The sequence below is a fragment of the Mizuhopecten yessoensis genome, unplaced genomic scaffold (genome assembly GCF_002113885.1).
Source record: "Mizuhopecten yessoensis strain PY_sf001 unplaced genomic scaffold, ASM211388v2 scaffold716337, whole genome shotgun sequence".
NCBI classification, from domain to species: domain Eukaryota; kingdom Metazoa; phylum Mollusca; class Bivalvia; order Pectinida; family Pectinidae; genus Mizuhopecten; species Mizuhopecten yessoensis.
Window position 1 is genome coordinate 900,608 of NW_018480066.1, and position 13,165 is coordinate 913,772.

At 33.8% G+C, this 13,165-nt stretch overlaps 1 protein-coding gene across 2 annotated transcripts; it reads left to right on the forward strand.

Annotated features, from left to right (window-relative positions):
* Positions 1-229: 229 nt before the first annotated feature.
* On the forward strand, positions 230-9,694 carry LOC110443295 (E3 ubiquitin-protein ligase NRDP1-like). 2 transcript variants are annotated; one of them, XM_021487439.1, is made up of 7 exons: positions 230-304; positions 3,745-3,867; positions 4,247-4,355; positions 7,399-7,445; positions 7,899-7,965; positions 8,279-8,414; positions 9,299-9,694. In XM_021487439.1, exons 2-7 carry the CDS (start codon positions 3,806-3,808, stop codon positions 9,445-9,447), a joined length of 570 nt encoding a protein of 189 aa, XP_021343114.1. In that variant the 5' UTR covers positions 230-304; positions 3,745-3,805; the 3' UTR covers positions 9,448-9,694. The 2 variants fall into 2 exon arrangements, with proteins under 2 accessions (XP_021343114.1, XP_021343115.1); XM_021487440.1 differs by having other exon boundaries at positions 237-304; positions 3,729-3,867.
* The last annotated feature ends 3,471 nt before the right edge of the window (positions 9,695-13,165 follow it).

Sequence of the window (13,165 nt, forward strand, 5' to 3'; positions counted from 1 at the left end):
TATATTTGTTTTTTGAAAATTGTGTTTTATTCCCAAAAGTTTAAAAATTCCCTGGTGATTCCATAATAAATTTCTTGCTGGTAGAAGTTCCAACCCACAACCGAGGGGGAAATACTACCTTACTGGTAATTATAAGCCAGCTTTGATTTTCCAGCCCCGCTCACTACCGATTCAAGTAAGGATGGTACATGTAGTAATACTTTTGTCAGAGTGATGTCCCTTCATACATGCCTCTTCGCGTACGGAGGTAGTTTATTCACAGCCCGCTACATTTCAACATGACAGTGGAGATGGGTCTTGAACTGTGAGTTGTACAATTTAAATACTTTGTGGTGATATAAATCACAATTATTTGGTTTCGATCAAAACACCTTAGCTGGCTAAAAATGATCGTAAAAGCTGTAATGACAGGATTCAAGATTATCAGTTTTAGCCCGGTCTTTTTCTTAGACTCTACTGTAATCCCGTGGTTTTTAGCAAATACAAGTTCCAAGTATCATTTTGAAGCCTCAAAATGAGTTCCGACTTGCTCGGAGTCTTGGTTTTGAAAAAGATGTACATGTCAAACTTTGCACCTGTTTTAAAGTGTATTAGAATCGTTGTCCCACTGCAGACAGAACACTAGATACATTATTTTAAACTAATTCCTCTGTGGTTACAGTATTTGTATAACTGCAGCAAAGTTTGGTAGAGGCACTTCTGTTGTCCAGGTAGCTCAGTAGGACTATATATATACGGTCCGGGGTTCGAAACCTGATCTAGCCCTGCTATTTTTTTATATGGAGAACACTGTTCAAGCCTGATGCTTATATCAGAGACGTATATATGTAATATATATGTCTCTGCTTATATTTTGCTTATTTCAATTCCTCTTTATCATTAGTTAAAAATATCTCGCAAACTTCCAAAGTATTATTTTCGTTTCAAAAAAGATTTTGGACGTTAAGGATCTCATACCACTGCCAAAAGTTGACACTACCAAACATTGAAATAAAAATCTGATATTACTATATTTTTCCAGTTTCCAACATGGCAGTCAGATTCCCAAAGTACATATTAAAAAGATGAAAGGGAGAAATATAAGGCATAGCATATACCTGGGGGTAGTCCTAATTATTCTGATGTTTTATCGACTTGTTTTATATCGGTCTGTCGTCGATTTACGTCAGAACTCCGGCCCTCTATAATATGCCGGAAATAAGCGACCCACATCCGGGTCGCACTTCAAACTGATATTTTAGAAACAAATCGTCACTTTCACACACATGTCGCACATGGATCAAAAGATCTATTCTGTATGCACTAGGTGGTATCAATAACATGTTTCAAAGATCATTACGAAAAGTATTTTCCAACGTTTTCTATACCAACCCATGTTTTTAATGGAAATTAGGGCATGAGCTATGTCACATGACTTGACGAGATCTCGCATTACCGAAGGTATTTCCTAACGTTATGACGTAGGCCGGCGAGATTTTAGTCACGTGGCATTTGAAGGCGGGGCTATACAAAAAACTAGAGTAAAACAGANCTATTTTTTTATATGGAGAACACTGTTCAAGCCTGATGCTTATATCAGAGACGTATATATGTAATATATATGTCTCTGCTTATATTTTGCTTATTTCAATTCCTCTTTATCATTAGTTAAAAATATCTCGCAAACTTCCAAAGTATTATTTTCGTTTCAAAAAAGATTTTGGACGTTAAGGATCTCATACCACTGCCAAAAGTTGACACTACCAAACATTGAAATAAAAATCTGATATTACTATATTTTTCCAGTTTCCAACATGGCAGTCAGATTCCCAAAGTACATATTAAAAAGATGAAAGGGAGAAATATAAGGCATAGCATATACCTGGGGGTAGTCCTAATTATTCTGATGTTTTATCGACTTGTTTTATATCGGTCTGTCGTCGATTTACGTCAGAACTCCGGCCCTCTATAATATGCCGGAAATAAGCGACCCACATCTGCGTCGCACTTCAAACTGATATTTTAGAAACAAATCGTCACTTTCACACACATGTCACACATGGATCAAAAGATCTATTCTGTATGCACTAGGTGGTATCAATAACATGTTTCAAAGATCATTACGAAAAGTATTTTCCAACGTTTTCTATACCAACCCATGTTTTTAATGGAAATTAGGGCATGAGCTATGTCACATGACTTGACGAGATCTCGCATTACCGAAGGTATTTCCTAACGTTATGACGTAGGCCGGCGAGATTTTAGTCACGTGGCATTTGAAGGCGGGGCTATACAAAAAACTAGAGTAAAACAGAATAAGTTTAAAAAAATATGTTTTTATTGATTGTATTGGTTGTTTGAGGCATGTAATTTAGGTTCATCTTATGCATAAAGAATAGATCTTTCGATCCATGTGCGACATGTGTGTGAAAGTGACAATTTGTTTCTAAAATATCAGTTTGAAGTGCGACCCGGGTGCGGGTCGCTTATTTCCCGCATATTATAGAGGGCCGGAGTTTTGATGATAAAGTCGATAAAATGTCAGAATAATTCGGACTAACCTGGGGGATGATAACGTGTGATGAAATACATTTTTGCACAAAATTGAATAATTTTGCGCTATCGAAGCATAATATATGTTGTGTCTTCCGGTAAGATTTAGGACATAGTTTATTTTGTTTTACAATTATTACATTCTCCCTAATTTCAAAATACATACAGATAGTTAGAGTTTGTTGTAGAAAACTTGGCATCTTTAAATTTTAACACTGATGCATACTGAAAGCATGAACTAATCTAGAAGCTATTCTATCCATTTTTCCCTATGATCTTTATATACAAAATTGGGAATCTGACTGCCAGGATGGAAACTGGAAAAATATATAGTAATACCAGATTTTTATTGTTACAGCTTTTGGCATTGGTATGGGATCCTTAAAATACGATGAACATTATTTTCATCCACGTGTATTGTGTAATGATGAAAGTGAAAACAAAATACATAAATCATTCTCCTGTGATATGATAACCAACAGGAGTAAACCACATTTTGAGCTCACCTGCCCGTAGGGAGTCACCTCAAATGACTTCTTCTGAAGAACTTAAAGGTATAGAATCTTTATATTTGGCTAGTGGCTTCCTGGGATAGAGCCCAACAAAGTTTGAGAATGAAATGACCTTGACCTACTTTTAAGGTCACATGAGGCAGATATGTCAAACACTTCAAATGACTTCTTCTGAAGAACTGGAAGTTATAGAACCTTAATATTCGGCTGGTTATTTCCTGGGAAAGAGCCCAACAAAGTTTGCGAATGAAAGTGACCTTGACCTACTTTCAAGGTCACAGAGGTCAACATTTTAATGGATTTGTTCTTAAGAACTAAAAGGAATGGATTCATAAGATTTGGCTGGTAGCTTTTGGAATAGAGCTTACCAATTTGAGAAGGAAAATGACATTGACCTACTTACAAGGTCACAGGGAAAAATATGTCAAGCAACTTCTGAAGAATCAAAAAGCATAGAATCTTGTAATAATATTTTGCTGGTAGTTTCAACAGATGGAGCCAACAAAGTTTGTGAGGGAAATATTTTTAATGCAATATAATATTTAATGAGAATATTTTGCTATGACTACTTAAATATTCAGGTGAGCGATACAGGCCCTCTTGGGCCTCTTGTATAAATACACTAGTAATGTTTTTACCTGGGCTATTTAATTAATATATTTTTCACTTGAACGTGACTTATAGTCATTACACTTTGTAGAACTGGGTCCAGATAATTCTGTCATTAGAAGAGACATGATCAGCTGCTATCAACTTCTATTATGAGTATGTCATGGAAAAGAAAACACCCCGAACCAGTGTGCATGGAGGCTGAAGAAGAGAGGTATTCATGAATCCTGGCCAATTGATCATGGCAATTACATTTAACTTCATATTATACTAATAAACACATGTATGTGATACAGTTATATATAAAGCATGTCATCTATGTTCAGCCCTATGTTGTAAGTGTATGTGTGTTTACATTATCTGTAAGTGTATGTAGGAATTGGGTAATTGAACTTGGCTTTGTTAATTCATGTCTGAAAAGAATTGTTATCAGCAATCTGATTAAAATCATCTGTTACATGGCTTCATTAACTTCGTACTACACCTGAACATCTGTTCAGGCGGAGCCATGTAACAGATGATTTTAATCAATTACAATTGCATCTGGTCAATTACATGTAACTATTCAGTGTCTCTTTGTGGTCACATTACAGGTATTTCCTGAATCCAGATTCAGTTAGTACTCATCTGTACTGCTCCATCTGCCAGGATGTTTTTTCCGACCCTCAGAGGGCACCTTGTGGTCACAGCTTCTGTAAAAAGGTAAATATGACCAATGTTTTGGATTTTTTTGTTTTTTTGAAACATGTTATTGAAGCACCAATTATTCAGTGTTTCAGTTTACTTCTATATGGGGGTATACATATATACGAGTCTAAAATTGATTTTGATTCTTAAAATGTGTAGAGGTTTGTCATATAAACGGGTCAAAACTTGTAATTAGGGCCCCGTATCGGAGATACGGGTGCCCTATAGTAATCAATGTCTGTCTGTCTGTCTGTCTGTCCACAAATTTTGTTCCAAGCTGATAACTTTGGTATTTATTGACAGATGTACATGAAACTTGGTCAAGATGTTCAGTTCACAAAAATACACATTGAGGTAAAAAGTCAAGGTCATTAGGTTCAAATGTCAAGGTCAAATTTTACATATTTTCACTGATGAACATTTTGTTATGACATTATGAAGCAAAGTTGATCAGAATTAAACAAGGAGTCAACTGACCAAAGGTCAAGGTCATCGGGCCAGGGGTCAAGGTCAAATTTGTAGCTTTTTACTGGTGAACGTTTCGCTATGACATTATGAAGCAAAGTTGTTCAGAATTAAACAAAGAGACACACTGAGGTAAAAACTCTAGGTCAAAGTTCAAGGTCATTAGATTCAAAGGTCAAGGTCAAATTTTGCATCTTTTCACTGATGAACATTTTGTTATGACAGAATGAATCAAAGTTGATCAGAATTAAACAAGGAGTCAACTCACCAAAGGTCAAGGTCATCTGGTCAGGGGTCAAGGTCAAATTTTGTAGCTTTTTACTGGTGAACATTTTGCTATGACATTATGAAGCAAAGTTGTTCTGAATTAAACAAAGAGACAAACTGAGGTAAAAACTCTTGGTCAAAGGTCAAGGTCATTAGATTCAAAGATCAAGGTCAAACTTTGCATCTTTTCACTGATGAACATTTTGTTTTGACATGATGAAGAAAAGTTGATCAGAATTTAACAAGGAGTCAACTGACCAAAGGTCAAGGTTATTGGGTCAAAGGTCAAGGTTAAATTTTGTATCTTCTCATTGGTTAACACTTCGCTATGACACTTTGAAGCAGTGTTGCTCAGAATTAAACATGGATTCAATTGATCAAAGGTCAAGGTCACTGGGTCAAAGGTGAAGGTTAATTTTGTACCTTTTCCCTGATGAACATTTTTCATGACATTATGAAGCAATGTTGTTCAGAACTTAACACAGAGTCAACTGACCTTAGGTCGAGGTTACGGGGTCTAAAGGGTCAAGGTCAAGTTTTGAATTTTTCACATTTTGTTATGATATTAAGAAGCAAAGTTGGTCGGAATTAAAGAATATGTCAACTGACCAAAGATCAGGGTCACTGGGTTAATTGTCAAGGTCATTTGGGTCCAAAGGTCAAAGACAAAGTGGATCTCTGACTTTGACCCTGGCTCTTGATGGAGGAGGTATATAAGGTTAAATAAAACAAATCAAGCTAACAAATGAGAAATGCACTGGTATTTACATATCTGTTAGACCAGCAAATATGGAGGTGGAAGGAAACAAGACTCACATCATAGTACATTTAAAATGTATATTTTGCTTCCTTGCGATTCTTTTTGAAGTCCAAATGTCAAATGTCAAGCTCAGCTATATGGGCAGATTGCTTCTTGATGATTATGGGGGACATATTGCCACAAGACGGGGCCCTTACTGACCTGTCAGTGTTCTAGTTTTTGTGTTATTGTGAGTTATATATATGGTAACAAAACTTTGGACTGTTAATACTAGCTAGTTGGTATGGTACAATAAAGGAATAATTGTAATTGATGATCTAATCAGAGACAGAAATATCTATGCTTTTTACACATTTCAAGAATTCAAACAGATTTATGATATTAATACAAACTTTTTACCATACCAGGGTGTAATTACTGCCATTAGAGAGTATATAATACAAGAAGATAGGTCAAATGTAGAGGTTAACTATCCATTTATACCAATTGATATAGAAGTGTTTTTGAAAAATAAAAAGGGGATTTGAGATTTTTAAAGCTTGTTTTGTAAAAATGATACTATTTCAACAGGTTAAAAAAAATGGGGTGATATATTTCAATTTGATGATGAAGTTTGGATTTTTTTTTTTATAAAATGCCATTTAAAATTATGAAAAATACCAAGTTACAGTGGTTCCAGTACAGAATTAATCAGCATATTTTGCCAACTAATGCATATTTGTTTAAGGCAGGAATAGTAGATAGCCCTTACTTTGAACTGTGTAAACTAGAAATAGAGACAATAGAGCATGTATTATGGGAATGTGACAAAGTACAAAATCTTTTACAAAATTTTGAGTTCTTATTAGATGCATTGATTATTCCATTTGATTATAATAAACAAACATTTCTTTTTGGTTTTTATAACTATAATGGACTTAATAAAATTGACAATAGTATTATTTTAATAATAAAACAGGATATATACAAGGCAAGATGTCTTAAAGTGCCTTTATCTATACAAGGAATTAAAAATTCAATTAAAGAACATTACAGTATTCAAAAATATATTGCAAATAGTAAAGACGAAATATATCTCATTAACTTCCAGAATGAGTGGAACAAGTGGAAAAGGCTTATTGATATTTCCTAGACCTACATTTTGCCGATTATATGTTTATACAAAATGTATGTTTGATCTTATTTAAATTCATTCGAGAAAAGAAAAAGAGACAAAATTGAAACATACAATTGGTTTGTTTAATACTGGTACTTCTCCTCTTGTCTGTCTATCTTTCTGTCTTTCTTTCTGTCTTTATTTCCACTATGCTTTGTTTTCTTGTTTCTCTTATCTGATTTTCCTACCTTTCTTATATAGCATTACAAAAAGATAAAATACCACTCACAAAAAGAGCAATATTAATTAGTATGAAAGTATGTGTGAAAATGGAATTCATTATGTATAATGAAATGTATATGTTATTGCAATGTGAAAAATACTTTGAAAATAAACAAAAAAAATATAAAAAAAATACTAGCTAGTTGTTGATTATTCTGTATTGTTCTGTATTGATAATTTAATTGCAGTGTATCCTACCTTGGCTAAAAAACAGCAAAACATGCCCAGAGGACAGGTAAGGTGGATATGTTTCAACAAATGATTCTACTAGGGGTGGACGGGGCCAGTATTAATGAAATGTGTGACAATATACATAGTCAAATGTCAATATTTGGTTAAAGCAGAGATATTTACACTGAAACTTACTGAATTTTAAGAACTTGAAAAAAATGATAAAAAAACCATTTAAAATGTTCAAATTCAATAAAAAGTTTGAATACATAATTTTATTTTAATGTTTAGGCAAACAGTCTGCAATCATGGTGGTCATTTGTCCATGCATGTGTCTTTCCTTCTATTTACAATTTTTTGTCCAGATGCTAATTTCAGAATAAATGATTTCACAAAGCTAAGACCATGATGTAGGTTGATCTAAGAAAGAACAATACTCAGAGTTAATTTAGCTTTGCATTTAACATTTGGATGTATTGTATTTAACAGTTCAATTTTGTTTGTCTTCATTTCACAGAAAAACTCTACATATTGGACATCTTCATCATGACTTCATTTTAGAGAACATCATAGGTGATCAAATGGTATGTCACAGCATATTGACATGTTCCTCTGTCATGTCAATAACTGTAAGCTAATATGTTATTTTAGTCTTGCTATTTGAAAGGTCAAATGTACTCAACCGGAACCTTGATCCTTTCTACTGCAAGTTGAAATGTTCCTGGAATACTTTAAACACAATGTCAGAATCACAGATTTAACAATGTATAAGTGTGAAATTTTGATCATCTGTTTATTTGGATGGTATTTGTAATAAACTTAACAGATTTGCAGTCAAGTTATCTTGATCTGTCCAATCAATTGATCTGTCATTTTATTGTTCTTTTTATCCTGTAGGTAGCTTGTCCTTTTCGTAGGTTGGGATGTGAGTTCGTTGGACAGCTTCAGAGTTTAAATTCTCACAAGAAAAGATGTGATTTCAACCCAGAAAATCTGCCTGAATTTATCAAAAAGAGCACACCAGTTGAAAATAGTAAGTGCTTACACACAAAGTACTCACAATTTCAACATTTTCCTAGATTACTTTTCTCCTATTTAAGTATTAAAGAGAATTTTGTTTTGCTAAATACAATGTATATAAAATGAAAACAACAATAGAAAAATCATATTTTAATAAATATTTACTCAATAATCATGAAAATGCAAACACAATTATGACGTTTTAATTTAATTGTTTCAAGGATTATAATCCTAAGCTAAATCATCCCCAGCTGCTGCTGCCGAGTTCTCGAGTATTTGCCAACATATACTTTAATATGTACATGTATATATAAACTGTATGTAGGCATTTATTGGGTTCCCTGAAGGTAAATGCAGTTTGTGTTCAGATAAACATTGCTCTCCTCCATGTATACATGTAGTTGAATCTAAATTATAATTGAATAAAGGTGAACATAACATTCTTTTAGTTTACCATTTTGACTGTTCTTGGAAAAAAATTCTGCCATCATGTTGTGTCCTGTTTAAGGAGTTATGGTAAGGTCAGTAATGCACAATGGCTCACATTTGTGATAAAAAACTTAATTGATATCAAAGAAATACTAGCTTATGATATTAGTGACTGTGCATGTAAATAAAACTTATTTTCTACATATATTGTTGTCAAATAACGAAGAGACTTTCTTCCCCATATTACGACAGTATTTGTTACCGATTGGTTTTATGTAATTTGATCCATAAAGAACAGAAATGTGTGTAAACATTTCAGTTAAAGAAACAGAAGGATGAATTATTATATCATCGTTGCATCCTGATTACAGCCATTACTTAACCCACGTATATTCATAGAACAAGATGGTGGTTATTCTTATTTGTGATTTATTATATTATCGTTTGTGTAAATTTCTTTTGATACAGCACGTGGGCAACATAGTGGCATTACAACAGACTTAGAAGTGGTTCCCTCCCCTGGCAAGCCCTCTCTAATGATGAGACTTTTTCGTGCTGGAGATGACCAGAAAAAACTTTTAGGGACTATGTTTGATGACAAAGAAAACAAAACGTGACTTGCATGTCTACTTTTATTTTTGCTAGAATCTACATTTTTGTACCATATTATGTTAAAATGAAACTGCTTTCTTCATCAATTTTTACAAAATTAGAAAGAAATACTTATATTACATCCAAATTATTATATGTGCATGTATATATACAATTCATCATTTAGAATAATATTTTTTGAGGAAAGTATACAAATGTTGGGTGATCATCTTTATCTTTACATTTATTAAACACATACAATAACCTATCAATTTTGTGTTGTATATTTTGTGTATAGACATTTTTCATACTTACCAGACCTCCTTCTTTTGGAGGGATTTTCTCTTTTTTTCTCTCCATCCATACAGTATATCAGACTTTTAAATTAATTCAACATACTGCGCCAGCTCTATGGCAAACTGGGTTGATTGTAAATAATTTTAGTTAATTTTTAGTTAAGTTTGTCATGGCAAGTATAATATGCAGATGCACAGTATACAGAAAAATGTGATACTGACCCCAGTTTTTAAACAAATTAGACACATTTAACACTATTCGTTGTAGGAATATTATCTATGTTGAAATACTATGGTGTCATATGACTAAAGAAACAACTGGCATTATATTGACGTTTTTCAAGTATATTGAACACAACAGCATCTAGTACCCAGATAAGGTAATATTTACTGAGAGGTGGTTCTGGTGCAAACCGCTGAGAAAAAGCATTTTCTTGTAGAGTTCAGCCCATTGACCACTATTAAAACCAGGTTCCATGTACTTGATAACAATGTTTCTGCATTGCACATATGTAGCAAATTGTCACCATTGGATTAGTTTGCAGACTTGGGAAGATGTTCCTAAGTGGTTTTAATTTATATATTTATCTTTTTGCCGATCCCTTCACCCTCAAATACACATAGATATTACAGTGTTCCTATGCCAATGTTGTCAGCTTGAGGTAATGTAGTTGTATTAGAATGATTATTGTTTATGAAAGTGTGAGACAGAGTTAACAGCATATATTCACAAAAACACAAGCAACATTGAACATTTGAAAACACTAGAAAAAAGTGCGGCACATGTTACATTGTAGAGATGTTTCTTAATTCCCACTAGCTCGCAGTCAAGATTATGAATTAGTCCTCATCGGCATATAACACGAGACATAAACGTGCAAATAAAGGGACATCCTCTAATACTCAATATAAAATATTTTTTTATATTGGGACTGGGAAACATTCAACCTGTTACTAATATTTTCGATTCATTTTGTTGATCTGTGTTTACATCTGAATATATAACAATGTGAGATTAGCACTTCATGCCGAGGCAAACGGTAAACCAGAGAAGTGAAAGCAAGATTTACCTCCCTTATACTAAGAATGTTAAAGCAATAAAAAAGCAGGAATTCATTCCCTCCCCCCCTTCTAAGAATCAAGTCGATGTTCAATATAATTAGAACAAAACGAAAACAAACCTCCACTGTCATGTTGAATTGTAGCGGGCTGTGAATAACCTCCCTTCTACTGTTAAGTATTAGGTTAAAAAAACTACATTTGAACATCGGTTTCATCTTTCGTTACATTAAAAGAATACTTTCGGATTTCATCTCTGCAATTTATACGTTTTAGTACGCTTGAACTATATCATGTTAAGTGTCAATACCAAATCAAATTATACCTTTGAATGGAGGATCATATATGTTCGTATATAAAACCTAATTATAATTTGAAGAAACTGTAATGTTAACCAATAAATAAACAACTACTCTGTATGAGTCATATGACGTGATTATTCGCAAACCTTTAAAAAGTGAAAGTGGTATGTGCCTTGAAACAAACAAGCTACTCGTTAGGACAGGTACAAAATGTACTACCAATTGGTAGCAAACCTAGCCGACCTCACCAAAAAGTTGAACGCAGCACCAACTTCCGTCAGTGATTAAGGAGATGTTCAGTTCAACAAATTATAATCTAACCCATTACAAAGAGGTGTGCGTACAACCCTTTTCTTTTACTATAACGTGGTGTAAAAAGGAGTAGAATTGTGCTACACGTACTGGCGTGAACAAAAAAGAAAAAGAAGTAGTTCGTCTTTATGCGATAAGATTTTCGCAGGTAGGTTGTAGTTATAAAAATAAATTTGTCGAATAACAAAGAGTTGAGCGAAAGTAAACGTATTTTAAAGAAAGTGTGACCAATTCGAACATGTTTTATCCAAAGTGGTTATATATCTTATATATAAAGAAACTGACGTGGAAAACAATAATAAAGCAATAATATTAACATTGGTGTTCTTAAACCCATTAACATGGGCATTCGTATTATCTGCGTTGTTTCATTTGCAAGAAACATATTTTATTACAAAAAATAGAATAAAAGAATATATATTTTGAAGCTGCAAAGCAATGAAAAGCCAAAAATGTTTTAGAACGAAAACAGAGGAACTCTTACAGACACGAACCTTCTCTACAGGCTCCTAGTTGTTAACATACATATAAAAATACGCGTCGATACAAAATATACAATGTACATGTAGTAGCTCACATTCAGTCGTAAGTTGATTCTGCTCGAAATCCAAGGGTTCTGTTTTCGATCAATAGATCTTCTCTGCATATCTGGAATATGTCACGACAAAACCAAAGGCCGGACGCTGTTTGATTGGTGTCGGGGGCGGGTTTAAATTATAGAGGAGCCTCACCTAACTTTAAAGCCGTTCTGTTTACCGTTACGCTGCAGCACGATTCCTTTGTTTTTGATCCGTTTATTATGAGCTGGGCCATGAGCTTTCGAGGATGTTTATTTATTCACAACGTTGATGTTGAGGGCTTTCGGGTGATCGGTAAGCAAATCGAATGGAATAGCCGCTTTCCACGTTACATGAAAAAAAGACTGAATGATTTGATTGGTGCGGTAAAAATTGACGGCTACGTTTATTCTTTCCAAATTTGCAAGCTTGAACCTTCATCACAAAGGGTGTACCATTTGATAAAAAATTAGTTTGACAAACAAGAGGGTTAACGGAGATTGTTTGAATGATCTCCATTCATACAATGTATCTGTAATGGCCCCTAGACAATGGCTGGACTTTTAGCAATACTTATTGTAGTTTGCGACACGTGTCGACATTACGGACATAATGTATTTGCAATATCGATGATATTTGTCCACCTGCAGCGTTTGAGCAAATATGTTACTCTCACAGCAGATGGTATCAATTTGTCCTTTTAGAGGGAAGTTACATAGGTTTGCTTTATTTTCCATTAACACATATTGGCAGTGCTGTTTTTCCATATCACATAAAATGGCGAAGAAGTGGTCTGCCGAAATTAAATGCACGACGTAAAATGATTAGATTTTTTATTTTTTTTATTTGGTTACTTAACATTTGATGAAAGAGACGCAATAACTTATCTTGTCTATGTTGTGCTGACGCTGTTGTATATTTTCTCTATGGAATGGCTAGATTTCTATTCTCATCTTCCATAGTTTGTTATGGTTATATTCGCAAGTAAACCCACTTCCGAGAAAGCTACGTTGTTCATCAAATAAGATGTTTTTGTTAAATGTTGATTAGTTCAACTGATTGATCATGTGATCTATTGTTATCGTCTTAGTCGTCGTTTACGATTGGAGAAGCAAGTGTGTTCAAACTTGTTACAAATATTCATTAACACATATTTATGGATCTACATGATGTTATTTTTCGTGCATATCCAAAATCCAGTACGGCAGATATGACATC